The sequence below is a fragment of the Sarcophilus harrisii genome, chromosome 2 (genome assembly GCF_902635505.1).
Source record: "Sarcophilus harrisii chromosome 2, mSarHar1.11, whole genome shotgun sequence".
Taxonomy (NCBI): Eukaryota; Metazoa; Chordata; class Mammalia; order Dasyuromorphia; family Dasyuridae; genus Sarcophilus; species Sarcophilus harrisii.
This window is the reverse complement of record NC_045427.1, coordinates 446724268-446745979: the sequence shown is the minus strand read 5'-3', so window position 1 is coordinate 446745979 and position 21712 is coordinate 446724268. Positions and strand designations below refer to the sequence as shown.

The 21712-nt window shown below is 33.7% G+C and overlaps 1 protein-coding gene across 11 annotated transcripts in view; it reads left to right on the top strand.

Moving 5' to 3' along the window:
• STRBP (spermatid perinuclear RNA binding protein) overlaps nt 1–21712 on the top strand; it is a 153665-nt gene that overhangs the window by 107411 nt on the left and 24542 nt on the right. For all 11 annotated transcript variants that reach the window (XM_031954274.1, XM_031954272.1, XM_031954271.1 and 8 more), the window contains 9 exons: nt 1172–1283; nt 2124–2221; nt 3190–3301; nt 7544–7633; nt 9008–9207; nt 9655–9813; nt 13099–13233; nt 13909–14049; nt 15381–15504. In XM_031954274.1, the coding sequence (XP_031810134.1) occupies nt 1172–1283; nt 2124–2221; nt 3190–3301; nt 7544–7633; nt 9008–9207; nt 9655–9813; nt 13099–13233; nt 13909–14049; nt 15381–15504 (1171 nt within the window). The remainder of the gene's footprint in view (nt 1–1171; nt 1284–2123; nt 2222–3189; nt 3302–7543; nt 7634–9007; nt 9208–9654; nt 9814–13098; nt 13234–13908; nt 14050–15380; nt 15505–21712) is intronic.

The following is a 21712-nucleotide window of genomic DNA, read 5'->3' as shown; positions in this document are numbered from 1 at the left end:
GGAATATCCAGCTAGAATTTGAGTACCACAGTACTTCAATGCAAAATAGATGCCTCCTTTTATTATCTTTGAAAGACTTACTTTGTTGTCCTCTTTTTTTTTGAGCTTCTTGGGAAAATATTTCCAAAAGCCATAAAAAAAAATCTGCCCACATAATAATGATGCTCATATAAATGCCGTTAAGCCTCGGCCTTTTGAAATTATTTTTATTGTTTGTAGTTGAGAATGGTTGAGTCTGGTATCTTAAAAGGATGTTTTTTTTCTCTTAAATTTTGAAACTATGATAGGTATCCTTGAATTTATAGTAGTGAACATTATATGTGTATATTCGTATATAGTGTTTATTTATATTAATGCTTAATTGTATTGCAATTTGACATAGGAATTCCCATGGTGGACTTCATCTTATCCTTTCTTATAGATCCATTGAAGTAAAAAGTCATCTCTAGCAACAGCATCAATATAATATGAAGCAAAAATTGAAAAAAAGAATCCACAAATCAAGAAAATGTTTTTTTCTGATCTGATTAAGCTGTCTAAAATCATTATGAGTATCTAATATTATTAAGAAGGGTCACATGATCATGCCCCTTTACTTATTTTAAGTGGTTGGCAGAGGCCACTTGGGACAATTTCCTCTTGTGATGTTTGTGATGCTGTTTGCTGTTTGAATGTTTGTCCAGCTAGCTATGTAACCTTTGGCAAGTCACTTCGCCTTTCTCATCTTCAGATTCCTCATGTTTAAAATGAAGGGATTGAATTAGCTGGTCTCTAAGGTCTTATCTAGTGTGATATTCTTTGTTACATGGTTAAGCACTCTTCATTTTCTGAGGTTGTCCAACTTTAACATTCCTAAATTCTAACATTCTATGATCAAGGCACTTTCTGATTTTAATAGTCTTTGTTTTAACATCCTATGTTAAAAATGTTCTTGCCCTCTGTGGTTCTGTGAGTTTGTGAATGTTAGAACATAGCACATAGAATGTTAGAACAGAAAGTGAATTTTGTAGATCATCTAGTCTAATCCCTTTATTTTATAGATGAGAGAATTGAAATCTAGAGAGGAGAAGTGACTTGTCCAAATCTTTATAGTGAGTTATTAGCTCACATTTTAACTGGATTCCTTTTAACACTTGATGCATGTACTAATTTGTAATTTAATATCTTTTAGCCACTAGAGCTTATATGTGAAAAGTCTATAGGTACCTGTAATAGACCTTTGGGCGCTGGGGAGGCTTTGAGACGAGTAATGGAGTGTTTGGCATCTGGAATACTTCTTCCTGGTAAGGGTTTTAAACTCTGAGAGCAAAAATAAGTAAAATCTCATCTGTCTATTTTTAAAATGTCTGCAAAATGTGTGCTCTGCACAGTACGGTAGTGTGGGGGAGGCATTCCATTTGGAATTCTTAGAAGAGTGAGGGAATTTGAAAAGTTGCATTGGAAAGCCCATCTTTTAGACATAATTCAAGTTTTCTGTTTACTAACACAAAGGTACTAATAATGCAGGATGCTGATTGTGGTATTGCTTTATTTACATATCTGTGTTTGGAAAAATAGACTTTTTTTGTTTCATGGAGGTTTTAAAATAAATCATGAAATATGTAGCTATGAATGTGTGTGTGGGCAGGTAAATTATACTCTTATTTTCATATTATGATCCCTTTAAGGATTTGGGGCTTGTATGGGAAGTGTAAATCATGCTTTTATATATATATATATATATATATATATATATAATTCCTATAGATGTTTGGGATCGGGAAAATGCCAAATACATTTTTTGATAAGATGAGTCAACTCTCTAAAAAGTTAATAGCAAAGTTTTTGCCAAAAAATTTCTCTGTAATCTTAGGCAAATCATTTTCCCTCCCAGTAATTTGACCACCTCTAAGGTCCCCGTCAGTTTTGAATCTCATAAACATGTCCTTTTCAAAATTAGATGTAATTTTAGCCTTTTCTAAATTAATAGCATCTATTAAAGCTCATGATTCTAATAGGGAGAGAAGTTAAATGTGAGAACATGCAGTCTTGTCCTTAACTCTTAACAGCTAACTTGAATCCATTTCCTCCAAACTTGAGCTGCCTCCTAAATTGTACCTGGGATTTTTCTTCTTTTCTTATAGGGGGGCCAGGTCTCCATGATCCCTGTGAGAGGGATCCAACTGATGCATTGAGTTATATGACAATTCAACAAAAAGAAGATATTACACACAGCGCCCAGGTAAAATACATTAATCTCAAGGAGCTGGATCTAGCTAACATTTTGTGAGTAAAAGTAGAATAATCCTTTGAAATTGGTTCTTTTAGAAGCATTTTAGTAGATAGAGAGTTCTAAAAAAATTTCTGCCCATGAACAAGATGGGGGAGGTATTGGTACACAACAACAGTTCATGTGATAAAAGACTTTGAGGTTTTAGTGAATCATAAGATCAATAAAAGTAAAACAGTATGACATTGCAACCAAAGTGCTAATGTGCTCTAATAAGCTATATAAAGAATGATGTTCAGAGTACTTTAGTGTTCAGGATCAGATAGATATAATGTTACTATTTACCACTATGTTAATGAAACAGAATTTGGAGTGTTGTTTCCAAATTCTGGAAGCCAAATAATAGCAGAAGCATTGATAACCTAGAGAGCATCTACAAAAGAGGTCATCAGGCTGGTGGGTTTGGAAAATGTGTTGTACAAAGAACCACATTAAGGAATTGGAGAAGTGACAGCTATGAAGACATTGGTCTTCAATTATTGATAAGCCTATCGTGAAGTAGAATTAAATTTTTTGACTTGACCTCAGAAGGCAGAAGTGGGAAGAATGAATAAGAGACAGGAATAACTGATTATCTAAAAGTATACTGGGTTTCCTTGGGAAAGTACTTAGATTCCCCATCACTAGAGGTGTGAAAAGCAGAGATTAGATGACAACTTGTCTAAGGCATTGTAATGGGGATTTCTGTTCAGGTTGAGAAGTAGTAGACTGTGTTTGATTTTATGATTCAGTTTTGATGGAGCACATATTCTCTTGCTCCATTAGTCTTAAATTTTTGGCTTTAAGATGAGATGTTTTTTCTTTTGATAACCATGTCTTTTTTTTTTTTTTTTTTTTTTACTGGTGGTTCAGGATTTGGGTGGAGGGGGCTATTGCATGTTATTTAATGGGAATATGAGATTTTTTTTTTTTTCTTTTAGCATGCACTCAGGCTATCAGCTTTTGGTCAGATTTACAAAGTACTGGAGATGGATCCCCTCCCATCTAATAAGCCTTTCCAAAAATATTCCTGGTCTGTTACGGACAAAGAAGGTGAGTAATTAAAAAAAAAAAAAATTGGAGGGGGAGCAGTTGTGGAATGAATTTTCAACACTGGGGTCTGAGGAACCTTCCACGTCTTAACACCGCTAACAATTCTGTTCTGAGTTCTGTTGAGTCCTTAACATGTTATATTCTGAGAGAAGTAATAAGAGTCCTGAATTTAGGATTTCGAATACCAGTTCTGACATTTATTACCTTATGTGACCTTGCATAAGTCACTTAACCTTTCTAGGACTCAGTTTCTTATGCTAAAATCAGGGGAGTTGAGTAGATGGTCTTAATAAGATTCTTTCAAGCTTTCAGTCTATTTTCCTATTATTCTGTCAGTGAAATTCAGCTGTATATTTAAGGCACTCGAAAAAAAGTGAAAAGACTTCACTTTTTCTTTCAGTCTTTATCCATGGCCTTTTCTTAGCTTAGTGTTCAAGGAAGAGAATTGAATTCAGTCAGGAGATTTAATCATGGCTTTCCTTAAGAAAGTCACTAGACCTTTCTGGGCTTTTGATCTTAACTGGGGTAGTTAGATTACATTATCTCTTAAGGTTCTTTCTGTTTCTAAAAAATTATTCTCTTCTAAGATAGAGAATTTTGTTTATTATCCATAGTACTTAATAAAGAATTTGTTACAATATTCCTTCAGCAAATGATTGCCAGAATAAATTCTTTTACTCGCAGTTTTATACTTGGTGTTACAGAGTTAGCCACATTTACAGAAATATGGAAAGGTATATTCTTTAGAACAAAAAACCTTCTATTTCCTTGACTGTGGAAGTAATGATGGGTATATACTTAATCCAGTTTTGTGTCAGTAGTATTTCATTTGCCAGTACTATGAATCCACCTAAGGAGAATGGTATTTGTCAAATATTTCTCAACTAATGCCTCTGATATGTTAGGTTCCCTATTGAATCTGTATCATTTGGTGTTAGAATCAGATGGGTCCAAAATGTACTGTTTAGTTAATTTTCACATTCAGTAGAATCAAATTAGCCATTATGTGCTTTTCTAATCAGGAAAATAGTATTTTGTTTTGGATTAGATAATTTGTAAGGTCACTTCTAAGCTATAACTTCTAAGACCCTCTCCAATTGTGATGTATTAATATCTGTTAATAAGATCCTTAAAATCCAACTGTGTTGATATAATAAAACATTAATAAAAAACTCAAAATCCTTTAAGGTTTACAAAGTATTTTCCTTACAACCATTTTGGGAAAGACTCTGTTGTGAGTAAATCCCTTGATATTGTAGAGGAAAGAGTACAATAGAGTCACAATGACAGTATTAAAGAAGAGACCTAAATCCAGTGTTATTTTCATAAACCATATGCTCTTTCTTTGGCATTAAATTATCCCATCTTTATGAAAATTCTCGATAGGATATTTGATGATTCTTTTTTTAATATGGGTCCCATAAGTTTTATGTGAATATTATTTTCTGGGGACAGGAATTTGATATGAGTAATAAGGATTTGTTTTTGTAGCCCCTTTATTTAAAAAACAGTCCTTAAACAGTTTGGTAAAGATACGAATAATAATTTCATTTTGCTGCAATTACTTTAATGTATATTCGAGTCTCCATTGAATCTTTGTCTAAGTGCTTATTATATGAAACCAAATTTTCCCTTTTCTAGATAAGCTAAATCTTTATAATAACCACTCTTGCTAAGTACTGTGCCTAGATTCTGGGGCATATAGATACGAAACTTAGTTGGTATCCTCAAGTAGTTTAAAATATACTAGCTGATGTTGCATGAGTTGAAGAAACAAACTTGGAGAGGCTAAAAGAAACAAACTTGGAGAGGCTAATGAGTAGTGCTTAGTCAAGTACATTATGTTGCTACTGTCTTATTGAATAAAAACCAAACATTTTTTTAAAGAGAACCATTTCCCTTGATATTTTAAAATTATTTTTATTTTTTAATAATTTAAAAAATTGTTTAAAATGTTTTCTGGTACATTTTTGGAAAGAGATAATACTTGGGCAGAACACTTCATTTCTTTAGGCTTTTTTTCCCTCTACTGTAAAATGAAGTATAGTAATTTGATAATTTTTAAAGTTTCCTTCATGCTCTTGGAGTTTATTCTTTCCTTGGATGACTCGCTCATAGCAGAGAAAGCTATGTTTACATAGTTGGGCAGCAAATTTGTTTACTTTTTTTACTTTTAAGCCAATCTCTGAATTCTTACCAGGCTGAAGGAAGCAGCTTTTGATGAACTGGAGTATGTTTAGAACAGAACTTGTTAACTCTTAACTTTTCTCCAAGGCTGCCATCTCTAAGCTTAACACATTCAACAGTTTATGTGTTCCATTTGATTTGTAATACAAAGCATATATCATTTTCTATCGGAATGGACATCAAGATTAATCTAAATGGGAAGTATTGTTAAATTCAATATTTAGTCTGAGACAGTAAATCTTGATTACAGAATATGAAGTTAATCTCTGTATGCATTGTTACAATCTTTTGTGAATATCAGCAAATCTTTCTATTGTAGTGTTATTTTATTGAGCATTAAAGAATGTATGTAGAGACAAGAGCCCTGGGAAGAAAGCCAGCAGACCGAGGTTCTGCATCCTGACTTTCTACTGTCTGAACTTTGGCAAATCACTTAACTACTCTTTGGCTTTCATTTTTCTCTTCTTGACATGATTGTCATTGCATAAGTCTCTAAGGTCTCCTTACATTTTACCTAGCTGAGATGGTTCTGCAAGTCTCTCCTACCAGCACTCTTTACCTCTTTGGCACTCTTACATTAAACAAAAAGATTTGAATTAGCATTGTTCAGCTTTTGAATTGTGAAACTTGTTGAAGTTATCTTTGAACCTGTAGTTTAAGTGATATAGAGGACTTTAACAATCAGACCTGTGTTAGAATCTTGGTTTTATTAGTTATTCTATGGTCCAAAGCTAAAATAAGACTCCCCACATAAATATAAATGTATAAAATTCCAATTGTAGGTGATATGGATATTGTTTATAATTAACAGTTTATTAAATGTGACTTTTATAAAATTCAAGGTCTTATACAAGCTTATACAAGCAGATTTTGTGAAAAGGATATGATCTTTTAGGATAATGGTTGTAATGTGTAAACATCTTTTAGGCAAGATCACTTCATATTTCTGGCTTCAGTTCCCTTATTTTTAAGTTTAAAGTGTAGACTACGACTACATGTTCTTTAAGACCCCTTTCAGCATTTTCTCCTGTGTTCATTTTTTATTGTTCTGAAATTTTATCGTTCTTGCTTATAAAACAGATGTTAATAATTGAATTTTCTACTGCTAATGGGTTGTCAAGAGTAACAGTTTATATTAAATGCTATGCAAATATAAGTTGCTATTTTTCTATCAAAAATAAGGTATCTGACCTAATCTGATCCTGTTCAGCAGAGTTTTTCTTTGTTATTTGACAGATTTTGTTGAGTACCTACTGTATGCTCAATTTTGATAGGCATTAAAAAGAAATATGATTTTTGGTTTTCAACGAGCTTTCAATTGCTTTGAAGAAATTAAATTATAATATTATTATGCTGATGGAATAGAATGGCATATGAATATAAGATAAGTTACAAAATGTACAATATTGAAAATAAGAGCTATAAAAAAGGGGCTAGGGAAGAGTTCTTGGAGCAAGTGGTCCATGAAATAAGTATTCAAAGGGAAATTTTTTGGTAAGCAGAGATGAGAAGGGATACTATATGGTCTATTTCTAAATATTTTTGTTCTTTAAAAGCATATTGAGTTCATAGACTTGATTAGAACTTTTAGGAACTATACAGTTGAGGGCTCCAAGAGAAATAAAATTATTCCCCAAAGTAAAGGTAGTGACAAGACATTTGCCTGTTTATGACACACTTCAATTTGTATAATAGCAGCTTTATTTTTAAATCAAATGGCACAAATATAATCAGACAACATTTGTCATAAGAAATTCTGTTAGGCCAAGAGGTTTGTAAAAATCTTATGTGAAAGAAATGAAACAGCTGGATATAGTAGAAAATATACTGGAATTGGGCATTAGTAAAGATGCATTTTGAGTGTTAACTTGATTATGTATCTTTACCTTAGCCTCATTTTTTTTCATCTGTAAAATGGCGGTAATAATGCCTTTTGCTACAATTTTCAAGGAATTGTTGGGATGACAAGTTTTTGTATATTGTTTTGGGTGATAGAAATGTGATAATATTTCTCAATTCCATTTTTGACTAACAAATACATTACTCTTTTCTCAGGTGCTGGTTCTTCAGCTCTGAAGAGACCTTTTGAAGATGGATTAGATGACAAAGATCCCAATAAAAAGATGAAGCGAAACTTAAGGAAGAGTATGTATAGATTGTATTTCTCATGTTTATTCAGTTAACATAGATGTGATCTGGAAAAGATACTAGTATCTAATAGAATAAGAAGTTAAAAAATTAATATTGGAATTTTGAGAATATTGAAAGGTAAATATAAATGTTTAATTTATATAATGTGACTATCTCTTGAGTCTCTGCTTTAATTTCTTAAATTCATTTTAGTGTTCATGAGCAATAATGCAATATTTTTCAAGGTTAGGTTGATAGTTCCAAACATAGAAATTATTATTCAGGTTAACTCTTCTAAAGTCATGATTCATCATGCTGTGAAGATGACTCTTCACAAAAATTATATCCATAGAACAGGCTTTGAGTCAGTCTTGCCATCCCAATGTTTGTATTATCTAAGGATCAGTTTAGAAGAGCAGTAAGAGGATTTTTATAAGAAAGTTGACCATTGGGTGAAATTTTTCTTTTGAATCAAGGATTTTCATGAAGACCATTTAATAGGTTGCATTTTATGTCAATGGAAGGAATAACTCACTACAGTATAATGATAACTCCTTCATTCAAAATATTGAATTAAGTGAGGATAGTGAGAAAACCTCCTCTGTCAGAGCTGTACTCTGATGCTTCATTGTGGTATGGAGATGACACAGGATTCTAGATAGGCTGTTCCAGCCAAATGCATGCTTTGGCAAATTCTACAGCAGTGAGATATCTTAAAAGGGCTGGGACCAGTCTTGTTAAGGACAGGAAAGGTCTTCACTATTGAGCATTTAGCCACCACCTCATGATTATTTTATTCCAGTCACGGCTGCTGGTGGAATAGAATGGCATATGATTATATAAGTGCACAAAATATACAATATTGAAAATAAAAATTTAGTTATTAGTTGTTGACTTAGTTGTGGAGGGATTGTGATGTTTAATAATGGAGTAGGAACCTACACTGCCAAATTTAAAATTTTGACTTACTAGTCAGCTTACATTCTGATTGATTTCCTGTGTATCCGGCATTATGCTCTGTTCTGAGGATACAAAAATAAAAAGAACATGGTCTTGACTACAAGGAACTTATAGTTTATTAAGGGAATTATTATAACATGTACATATCTTAAGATTTTTTTTTTTGAGGAGTGGGTGCCCAGGAAAGCCCCACCTTAAATAGGAAGTGGTTTTTGAGCTGAGGTGTGAAGAATCTTGAAGTTTCCATGAATAGACCGGAAGAAGTGAAAGCAGATTTTTAGCCAACTATGTGCCATGCTTAAACCCCCTCTTTTGAAACCCTCTTTTGAAACTGTTGTTGTTTTTCTGGAGCAAAGGTCATTTATTTATCTGTAAGAATAATAATGCTTTTCTCATTCTTTTTTCTTATTATTCCCCATCTTTTCATAGTTCTGGACAGTAAAGCAATAGATCTAATGAATGCTCTGATGAGGCTAAACCAGATCAGACCTGGTCTCCAGTATAAACTCTTATCCCAGTCTGGCCCTGTTCATGCACCTGTCTTTACAATGTCTGTAGATGTGGATGGCACAACATATGAAGCATCAGGACCATCTAAGAAAACAGCAAAACTTCATGTAGCAGTGAAGGTAAATTCATTGGGCTTATTTATCTATATAGTCTAAAATTTTGCCTTCAAAATATACATTTTTTCTCATATTTGAGTACATTGATGAGAAATCATTTAGTTGTTTAAGTAGTTATATATATCTATAGATATGGTTTTATATTTACATATACATATATATCTGATGTCACTTAGAATCTAATCAAAATGTGAATAGAATAAGGAGTAAAGAAATAGCTTTAGAATTTCATTTCTGTCACTGACTGTCTGAACTTGATTTCTCTAACGTTTAATTTATCTCTTCTCTTCTAACGGTAATTACAATATAACATTGATAACCTCCTCCTCACCCCCCACTCGCAAACTAAAATTTCCTTTCATCCAAATATTTAGGTCTGTGGTAGTTTAAGTTATTTTAATTTAAAGTTTATTAATTTTAACTATTTTGCATTTTATTTTGTTCATTTAGGTTTTGCAGGCAATGGGCTATCCAACAGGCTTTGATGCAGATATTGAATGTATGAGCTCTGATGAAAAGTCAGATAATGAAGGCAAAAATGAAACAGTGTCTTCAAACTCAAGCAATAATACTGGAAATTCTACAACTGAAACCTCCAGTACCTTAGAGGTATAATTGTGTGTGTGTGTGTGTGTGTGTGTGTATGTGTATGTGTATATTAGTTATTTAAAACCTGGATGTGACAAGGAGGTTTGTCAGTAACATCTACAGAGGGTCCATGAAACCCCTATGCTTACCATCAATTGGGAATATTTAAAGACTTGTTTATATGAAAAGCAAGCTGCTTAAAGCTTTAGATTTAAAACTTCGAATTTGCCCCAACTTTAGAGTGCCTGCTCTCTGAAATTGAGTGTTTGACTGGGGGTCTAAAAGGTGGAATGAATATTATGTTGGCAATTATGTAAGAGGCTCTACTAGGAGTCAGTAGACCATTGTTGGAGTCTAAACTTATTGACCATGGATGAGTTTCTTTGAATGGGAGGAATAACATTTTGTAGAATATTCTGTAGATGAAATGAGATAATATATAGAAAATAGTTTATAATTGAAAATATTGTTAATTTCTGCCATTGTGAGCCAAGAATGTGAATTTCACATTATTCCCTCAGAAGATAACTCTCATTGAATTTTAAGGCATTTAGAAAAACTTTTTTTCAGTATTTCTAGATAAAGAAAGAATTTTGTTTTGATGAAATTTTCATTCATTGTCCACAACAGTCACAGCCTTATTGGATTTTTGACATGTGTAGTATGTCTAGCTCTTTCAGACACTCTGGAAAGAAAAGAAATGTAAGTTAGGTCCCTTTCTAGAAGAAAATGACCATCTATTTGGGGAGGTGGCACAAGAATGGTAACATGTAGTAAATAAGTGTTTCATCAAGAAAGACTGAAATTCAAAATAATTACAAAACCAGATGGATATTATAAGCTTCTTTCTGTGGTACATAAGAAGAAGAAACCAATATGGATTGTGATAATATGAACCAGAGAGAGAGAGAGATATTTTGTTAGTACATATTAAGGATACATTCTTGGGTTTTAGATAAAATTGTCTATGAAATGCAACATTGTTGTCATAAAGAAGCAAAGGTTCATCTCTTCTATCTATCTCATCCATCCCTTACACAAAATAAAAAAGAAGTGATATCAACAATGAAACCTGTCACATTTTTGAAAAGTAGTCTTAGACTTGATTGGCAGACAAGTAATAACCAATTAATTTTTTACTTTGATAATTCTTATTGGTATGGCTGGTTTTTTTAATACATATATCAGCCCTAGGAATGTTTCTAGCCTATGAGTATTGGACTACTGGGGGTTTGCAGAGTTATTGAAAGGGATTTATAAATCCCTATGTGTACCAAATGTTGTTGTTTTCATCACCATTTATAATTACTAATACAAACTTTTGCAGATCCTCTTATGGTAGTAGTTAAGAAATTGGTCATATTCAAGAAAGATTGGTAACCAGATCCTTAGGATCAGTGTTTGCTATGAATGTAAAACATTCTTCAGTGATGATAAGACTCTCTATACTTATAGTTATTATGCTGTTCTGATAGCAGACATAGTTTCTTGGGCCCATGTGTAAAGCTTTCCAACTTGGTGAAAGTTGTCAGAATTTGTGCTCCACTCCTCTACTTCAAGGTAGCTGAGGTCCCCATGTGGAAGCATGAGAGCATAATTTAATGGCGGCAATAATAAAAACTTAGTTTCATAAGTTATTTTTTATCAACTTAAAAAAAAAGATTTTAGAAACTGAAATGCAAGTTTTAGATATGAGCTTGGACTTAATATGTTCTTAAGTAAAAGTGTTTCTTGCCAAAGAAGTAAGAATATTTGTTGAAATTATACTTCTTGGACTTTTCCCCAGACTATGATAAACATAATCCATTTAACAAACACACACTGTCTAATGAAGAGACTTAGATTTTTGCTGGATTGGAGACCTTTGCTCTGTACTAGATTGATTGGTTTTTGTGATGTGGAAATAAGAATAATAGTGTCATTTATTAACTGTAGATTCTGACAAGTTGTGTATTAGTATCAGTTATCCATCTGTAAAATGGAATAATATCTTCTTACTTATATAGGCTTGTTGAAAGAGAAGCCCTTATTAGGCCTATAGAGTTGCAACCTTTTATTAATGATGTGTAATGTTTCCTCTGGCATGTTATTTTATATACCTTTCTTAAAATGGAAGGTGTAGTGATGCTTTCTTAGATTAGATATTGGTGAATAGTTACAGTGGCTGAAAAGTTACTTTTCTTGAGAATGGAGTGGTTTGGAAAGGTAGCTAAGAATGAACACTGATTTGGGATACTTGGATTCTATACCTCTTCTTGATAACGGCCAAATTTTGATAACAATTTATGATTTTCAGAATCCCCTTCAGTATTTTCCATGATGTTTAGTACCTTGTTATGGTGAGGAGATAATCCTAGGTTTTTGAAGGTTTTGTTATTAAACTAGAAGTTTTGGCAAATATTACCAAAATGGGAAGACCTCAAGTTTGGGTTCAGTGATGGACCATCTGTCATCTTAGGACCAGCCTAATTAAGTTCACAGAGGCTCTATCACCAGATTGGAGTAATAGTGATAAAATTTTCAACTATAAGCTAAAAAGACTGTTGACTAAGATATGAAAGTATATTAATTAGTCTGTCAGGGAAAGGGAGGATAGACACTTGATGAAGTCTTAGATTCTTAGAAAATATTTTAAAAAGTTTACTAAGGTTTATATAGTACTTTATACTATACTGTGAAACAAGGTAGTGCAAGTTATTATCTCTATTTTCCAGATGAGAAAATTGAGCTAATGAGTAATTACAGCTCCAATTTCTGCTTATCCTTTTGGTTTACAGAATTTAGTCTTATTTGGTCAGTAGTGCAGGAATTATTCTTGCATTTTTATAGATGATTGAATTAAGCCTCAGAAAGGAAAGTGACTTGCTATATTCACTGAGAGAATAAATTTTGGTGCTATAATAAAACGTGAGTCTTTTGACTCCAAATCATGTGTGATCTTTTTATTCTACTGTACCTGCCCCAGTAGGAATATGATTTTGGATAAGTCATTTTGCTGCTCTCCATTGAGAATGTTTTTTGTTTCTCCTCTGTAAATGAGTTCCTTCTCCATTTCTGCTCTTAGCCTTGCTTTGCAATGTAGAAATCATTTAATAAGTAAATATAGGACATAGATTGGTTTATTTAAAGAGTATTTTGTCTGCTAAATTGATTTCTTCGTTTGTGTGATGGACATAATACTTGATTTCTAGCTTTAAATTGCGTATTTCTGTTTAAGTTTCCCCCCAAGTTACTCTCTGAATTAGGCTATTCAGATTTGTGAAATTTTATGAGACATTTTTCCAAGTTTTCCTTTTGTTTTCTCAGGTAAGAACTCAGGGCCCTATTCTTACAGCGAGTGGTAAGAACCCTGTCATGGAGCTCAATGAAAAAAGAAGAGGTCTTAAATATGAACTCATCTCTGAAACGGGTGGAAGCCATGATAAGCGATTTGTTATGGAGGTACGTTTAATAAGGATGGGAGCCAATCTTTGAGTCATTTCAAATGATCTGTCTTCCAGGAAAGTTGTAGCTTAAAATTTCCTGAATAAAAGACCAGTATTCAGGGCAAAGGAGTTGACAATCCCAAAATTTCCTGAATAAAAGACCAGTATTCAGGGCAAAGGAGTTGACAATCCCATTTTCTTCTGTTTATTCTATTATATTTGGAGCATTGTGTTTGATTCTTGGTAGTACAGTTTAGGAAATGCATTGAAAGTCTACACTGTGTCTGGTTTGGATTACTTTGGTCAAAACTAGGGCCAGTAGGTAGAAGTTATAGGTAAGGTATAACTAATATCATTGGAGCTGAAAAGGTTGTGGATGAAAGCAAGAAATGCTTTCCTTTTATTTTTTCTCATAAAAAAAGGTAAAAGGAGAATAAATGGTCAAATAGCTCATCTTGACATCTGTAGAAAATAGAGGGGGAAAATTATCTAACTGAGAATAATTTTGGGGGACATCTTTTAACTTAAGGTCCTTGTAGTGTCTGCTGTTTACACTTAGATAATTTCATATTCTGGTATTGGAGAAAGAGTGCAGAATTTCCCACCAAATTTAATGTATTTCTGTTTTGAAATCTTAGTGAACTAAAATAATGGTTGCTTTCATGAGTAAAAGTGTAACTTTTTATTTCAGGTAGAAGTAGATGGACAGAAATTCCGTGGTGCAGGTCCAAATAAGAAGGTAGCAAAAGCCAGTGCAGCATTAGCTGCCCTGGAGAAGCTATTTTCAGGACCCAATGCAGCAAATAATAAGAAAAAGAAGATTATTCCTCAGGTATGGCTTATTGTCTTAAATTTTTTCTTGTGAAAATTACTTTGTCGGTGGAACATAATATAGTTGGAACAGGAAAAAAGCTAAAGGGATGGGGGAGGATGAGATGCTTTTGAATAAATTAAAAACAGTGTTTTCATGTATTTTTCTATGACATCTATTTCTTAGATCACTAAATTCATCGTTTGGATACGAACATAGTAATTTCTGATATTTAAATTAGAAGTGGACATAAAGTTTTAAGTCCTTTTGTTTAGAAAGGAATTACCAAATTTTACCAACATTGTCTTATTTTATTTTCAGCTCTGTTTCAAATCTTCCTTCTCCCCCACAAGTTGAATTGTGCTTGGGAATTATATAGTTTGGCCTGCTGTTCTGTTTAAATGTTGGTAATAATAATGGCTATTATGCTTAAAGGCTTGCAAAGTTTTTATTTTATAGTATTTTGGTAAGATCAGCAATCATGTTATCAGTATTTTATAGAAACTGAGGCTCTGAGAGAAGTCACTTTCTTAAGAATTGCTACAGCTTGTTACTGTAAGAGCTGGAATTTAAATAAAAGTCTTCTAAAGATAGAGGTCTTTAAAATCATTTTTAGTGACCATGGCTTCAAAATCCTAAAGGCTTCCCTGGGTTTCATTTTGATGTTAATATTTTTCTAGATATATGTTGAAATAATCTAGTGATGGATGGGTCAACTTTTGATGGATTATCTGATTCTTTTCTTTTATGATACAGTATTTTGTAGTAGAATTAGTTTTAACTACCAACTTGTTGCACAGGAGAAACAATAAGAACTGTAACTTATTTGAACTCTACAGAGATCCTTATTGGTTTGGATTCCACTTTTACTGACACAGATTATAATCCTTTCTATACTTCAGATATTTTTCTCTGTATCTAACTTTCTGATGATGAGCTTTTGTACTTATCTCAGCTTGTCCTTGAATGACAGACATGATATCTTCTGACACTAGGTTTATACAAATGGAGGTGACTTGTGCCATTGGAGTTTGTACTAGTAGTTCTTAAACTTAAATGTCTTTGAATTTATAGCCCAATGACAGACTTGTGAATAACATCCAAGGACTTGTCTAGTCATGGAAATAAAAAGATTCATCACCAGAAAATTGGTGACCATGATTTTTAAAAAATATATTATCTTATTGTGAAATAAAAGGATTGGGATTTGTGTCAGTAGAAAGAATATATAATCTTATGAAACTATGGGTCTTTTTCAGTATCTTGATATGTTTATAATATATGCATTAAAGAGGTAAGATGATTACATTTCCAATTTTTATAAGTAATGAACAGTATGTTATTGGTAACAGGCCAAGGGTGTAGTAAATACAGCTGTGTCGGCAGCTGTCCAGGCAGCTCGAGGAAGAGGCAGAGGAACCCTAGCAAGAGGAGCTTTTGTTGGCGCTGCAGCTGCCCCTGGTTACATAGCTCCAGGTAGGATACCATATTTGGGGTGTGGTGGGGTGGGGATAAGCATTTAGTACTTACTTTGTCTCAGGCTTTATAAATATTAATTCATTTGATCCTTGCTATGATCCCTATTTTACAGTTGATTAGAAAGACAGGTTAAATTAACTTGACCAGAGGCCAAATTTGAAATCAGGTCTTCCGAGCCTATCTATCTTCAAAAGATTTTGACTTTCTTCCTCAACTGAACTTTGAAAACTACATCCCCTCTCCCCATCCTTAGTCTTTGGGATGTTTAAAAAAACCAAACAAACCAACACAACAATCTTCCATTTCTCAAGCACTTCCTGGTTTATAAGTCATACTTCTCATATTAATCCTATTTGGCAGATGAGGAAACTAGTTGAATGGTGAAAAGATTAGTCCAGGGCCAAATGACTAGTAAATAGAAGACCTGGGTTTGCATTCAGATCTTGATAGAGTACATTGTGCTGCCTGCAGATACACAAAAGAATAAAATGCTGAAGTCATTTCTATTGAATTTCCTCCTCTTCTTTTCATCTCAGAACTCCTTGATATAACTCTCTATTCTCTCCTCCTTTTGCCTAGGCTCCATTAATGAGGTGCCCTTTATCCCCTTCTTCCCTTTCCCCTCCTCGCTGTTCCCATTCCTTCTCTTTCTCCTTCAAACCTCTCTGTTTAATTGTTCCTTCCTCACTGCCTTCAGACATTCTCTTATTTCCCCCCTTTCTTTAAAACCTTATACTAGATCCTATCAACCCCTCTTTCTGTGTCCTTGTAAAAGCTGTCTATACTCATTATGTTCACTTCTCTGCCTCTTCCTTATAACTCTTGATAGTGTGGTATCTCATCTCATCTCATCCTCTCTCTTAACTGATGGTCTTTTCTTGATTCTCATTATTTCTTGATGTAGCTATATGCTACAGTTGACACTGTTGACTCTCTTTTTCTCTTGAATACTTTTTTATGGGTTTTCTTGATAGTGTTACTATAGTCCTTGTTTTTTCCCCCTAATTATTCCTCTATTTCTGTTGCTGGATTTTCTTCCATGTCATAGCCCCTAACTGAATATTTCCTAAAGCTCTCTCATTGGCCCTTCTTTCTTGTACTCTTGGTGACTTCATCACTCCCTTTAAATTTTTTTTTTTAATTTCATAAAAAATACTTTATTTTTCTAATTACATGTAAAAACAGTTTTTATATTCATGTTTAAAATTTTGAATTCCAAATTCTTTCCCTCCCCCATTGAGAAAGAAGAAATTTGATAAAGTTTATGCCTATGCTGTCATGAAAAACATTTTATCTTGGTCATGTTGTGAGAAAAAAAAAAACACAGACCAAAAAAATTACCCATAGAAAAAAACAAAGTGAAAAGTAGTATGCTTTGATCTGTACTCAGATTCTATCAGTTCTTTCTCAGGAAGTGAATAGTATTTTTCATCATGAGTTCTTTTTAAGTGTCCTGCATCATTGTATTACTAAGAATACATAAGCTCCCTTTGGATTAAAAATAATCTATATGCAGATGAGTCACAGTTCTATATATTTAATCTTGAATGTCTTAAGCTTCTGTCCTATATCAATAATTGTCTAGTTGTAGATATCCTAGAGATATCTCAAAATCATCATGTCCAAAACAGCTCATTTTTATTCCTTCAGAACCCACTTTTCTTACCAGTTCTTTATTTTTGTCAAAGGCATCTCTAAGTTTCATATCCTTAGCATTATGCTCAATTCCCCACTGTTCCTTATCCCACATATCTTCTCAGTTGCTAGGTCATACCATGTCTATATCCCTTCCCTATTTTCAAAGCTATTGCAATGTCATCTTTCACCTAGATTATTGCCTTGCTTCCTCATTGATTCTGTTGCTTTAGTTTTTTTTATTCTACTCTTTCCTCCCTGTTGTAACCAAAATGATTTTCCTATAGTCTGATCATGTCACTTTCCCTGTCGAGGCAGTTCCAAGTTCTTCCTTTTTACCCCTATAATCAAATATAAACTCTTTTGTTTAGTTTTTAATACCTTCTATACCTTGGTGGCCCTCTACATCTTTCCAGACTCATTGGATACTACTACTACTACTTAGGCAGTATGATGCAACTACTCTGGTCATCTTTGTCTTCCTCACATGTGGTGTTCCATTTCTCATCACCATACCTTGCAGCAATGTCTTTCCCCTGCATTTGAAATAAAACTCCATTTATTCCTGTCCTGTGTTATTCTTTTCTTCTTTCTGCATACTGTGTACATGAAGCCTTTACTAGTACTCTTACTCTCAAACTACCTTGTATTTAATTGTTTTTTATTTTATGTTTATACTGCTAATACTTTTCTGTGTACTTATTTCCCCAATTAGACTGTGCATCCTTGAGAATTGGGATTGTTACATTATTTATATTTGTATCCTAAGCATATACCTCATAGCAAGCAATGCTTATTGAGTGATATAAATGTGTATAAACTGATTAACATAAAATCATTCAGTAATATATGTTCATTCTCTCCCTTTCCCTCCCTCCATCTCTCTCCCTCCTTCCCTCTTTCTCCCTCCATTTCTCCCTCCTTCTCCCTCCCTCTCTTCCTTTCCCTTTCTCTCTCCTTCCCTCCCTCTCCTTCTCTTCTCCCCCCCCCCCACTCCCCAGGCAATTGGGGTTGTGGCTTAGCTACAGTCATACAGCCAGGAAGTGTTAAAGGCTAGATTTGAACTTGGGTCCTCCTGAGATCTGGGCTGGTGCTCTTTCCATTGCCCCATGTAGCTGCCCCAATATGTGTACTTAAAAAAAAAAAAAGCTTCTACTGAATTATTTTAGAGGAAGTAGCACTAGATGACATTAAATATGAGAAGATTTAATGTTCTGAACATTGTTTTTAATTCATGTTAGAGACATGTTCTTACACATATGGGGGGAGTTGAACTAAATTTCTGGGATCTATTTTAGCTCAGTTCTCTGATTTTGTTTTTCCTTTTGAAATTTGCTTCCTTGTAATTTCTTAGTTCTTTCCAGTACAGCCCTTCAAATCCTTGAAGACAGTAATCCTCTTTCCATTTATAACCCAATATTTTTCTCTAGTTCTTTGAATTCATGATTATAATAGTTGGTTTTCTCTAACCTTCTGAAGTGCTTTACTAACAAAAACCTTGTGTTTACAGTTCTCTGTAAACAGTTGCTGATTGCTGCTTTCTGTTTGACATATGAGGAAACTGACACTCAAATTATAACTTGCCCACATCTAATAAGTACTGAAAATGAGACTTGAACCCGGGTCTCCTAATAAATTCATCACTGTTTTTATTATTTCAACCTTCAAAGGGCTATAGCTGTTAACCTTTGACATATTATGTGTGTGTATATATATTTTGGTTACCAGACCCTTTACTCTTCTCTCTAGAAGTTTTAGCTTGTCAGTGTCATTCTTAAAATTGTGTCAGCTGCACTTGGACTTAATATTTCACATATGATATAACTAGAGCAAGGGACATAAGTATATATGCTGTCTATTCTTGACACTCTCCAATGTCTTCATCTTTGAAAAATTAATATTTTTGTTATTAGATGACTGTTGGAGCTCACATTTCCTCCTGAAATGGAGCTGATGGGAATTTTTTTTTTTTTTAAAGAAAGTGACGTAAGGCTTGAGTTAATCTTTATTTGTAAAATGAGTGGTGGTATGATTTTATACAACTGAGAAGTATCATAGAAATGACTTTACTTCAGACCTATGATCTCCTGAGTTTTTAAAAAAGTGTTCACCATATTTTCCTATAGCTCAATTTTTCGTGTGGCTCTGCTTTTTATTTTTTTTAAAGAGCTCTATTATGGAAGCTGGCATACTTTGAGTAGTATTTTTATTGATTTATTTATTGATGTAATTGGAAATATAATTGATGTATACTATATTTGCCTGAAGAGTTGATATGTGTAGAGCTAGGCTTTCTCTTGTTAACGTTATTTTGTTTCTTCTGACTTATTTTTGCGTCTCATGCTTACTACTTAGGTTCACTACTTGAGTGAGCTCATGGTGAAGAGATGTCCTTTCTAATATTAAATTTGTAGAGCATTTTTTGGTTACAAATCAATCTTAACATGATCCATTTGATTTCTGCAGCTGTTATTATTGCTGATATTTTTTCGATGAAAAACCTCCCCCCATTATCCAAGGGAATTTATCAAGGTCATAAAGTAAAGCTATGATTCAAATTCAAGTCTACTGATTAAATCCATAGTATCTTTTCCCCACTCAATCATGATGCTTTTCCCTATTATAAGATTAGGAAATATAATTACTTAACCTAAAAGCCTTGGATACATGGCTGTGGTGTGAAGGCAAAAGCTGTGACTTGAGGTGAGAAAACCTGAGTTAGTACCAGTCATTGATGTAATCATGGAAAAGTCATTTCATCTGCTCCTTAATACCTCTGTGAAAATCCTTGAGTGATCATGGATATATCAATTTCTCTACCAACATCACGAGAAGATTGTATTAAGTAATCTCCCAAGTTTTTCTCTCTCAGTTTACCAATCCTTTTTGGTGATAAGTGAGGAAATCTTAAACCATGGTCAACTCTCTCTTGGGGTCACATGGGAGATAAAAGTGAATGGGTTTTGTTACTACAAAGTGTTTTTCAAATGTGAGTTGCGATTATTATTTTTCTTTTTCCTACATGTAAATTCACAAGTAATTCATGTTTAGTTTGTTTGTGTCTGTGATGTCCTTGTTAACTATTGTCTTTTACAGATTCTTGCAAGTGAATATTGGTTTTCTTAAAGCTCTAAGCAAAAATTTACAGATGAAAATTAATTTTTGCTGGTCTTTAACTTGATAAAAGAACTTAGAATGGTAAGAGAAATTCTGTACCTGGAATAAGAAGACATGGGATATAATCCAGTTCTTCACAGATTTCTATGCTTTTTTTGCATCATACTCTACAAGACTTGCAGGGATTGACAGAGAATCATGGTAGAAGGGAAATTTGAATTTGAGCTATAAGAGAAAGATAGCAGTTCACATTTTGGGCAGGTACTTAAATTAAGGTTGGATTGAACTGTATGATCTTTAAAGATCTTTAAAGTCCTTTCATGTATCCAACCCAGTCAGTTTTAGAAATGAAGACGCTGAAGTTTAGACATGGGATGTGATTGTTCTTTCTTTAGAGAGGGAAAAAATATTAGAGCCAGTTAGGACTTATAATAGGGTTTCCTGACTCTAGGTCTCAAAGTTTGTTGTATTAATTGTTTGTCAGAATTTTCCCTGTTTTTTTTGCTTGGTTTTCCCAATCTGTTTCTTGCTTTTTGGTAAAGTAGGGCTTTAGAGGTTTTATGCTGTTTTTTTCCAGAGATATTTCTAGTGATCCCCGTTTTTGGCTCTTGTAAGATGGTATGATCTAAGGAGAGGTATTTCCTGCCCCTCTGGTCTATAAGTGACCAGTATTCTTTTCTGCCCCTTAAAGGTTCCTGCTTCACATTTGTTGTGAAGCACATCTGGTGTGCTAATGCTGCTCCTCCCTCTGGGGCCATGACCCAGATCTGAGTGTGGGCAAAAGAAATGGGCTGGGAAAGAAATCCCTGTAATCTCCTTCTGTTCACTTGTTTGACTCTTGACCCCCTTATTGTCTGTGGATGGAGAATTACTAGATACAGCCACTGTCACTGCTGATAGTCACCTCCAAGGCCTGCTTCTGGTCTGTGGCTTGGGTCCATGATGGTGCATTTGTGCTGCACTCTGCTCCACTCTCATCTAGGTGTGACATACTTTTCCTGTAGATCTTCTGAATTACATTTAGCTGGAAAACTGTTTCACCCCCATCCTTTTGTGGGTTGTAGCATTATTTAAAGGTGTTTTTTGTGGTTTGGGGGGAAACTCAGGCAAGTTGCTGCCTTTTCTCCACCATTTTGGCTCCACCTCTGTTTTACTTACTATTTACCAGTCTTGTGTGTGTGGGCAAATCAGTGCTATTCTCTTCTTAATTTCTCTAGCTGCTAAAATGGGTGTGATAATCATTATTCTTTTTCCATTTCGGGTGTACAATCAAGTGATTTGTAAATTGTAAAGGAATTATAGGATTGAGAATCATTAGTATAAAAATATTTTTCTAGGATTCCTTCTACCTCTGACATGTTTTAAGGATACTTCTATCTTTAAGGATCATTGCAACTCTAATGTTCTATATTTTAGTGAATGTACTAGCTCATTTTTATGAGTGCAATTTGGT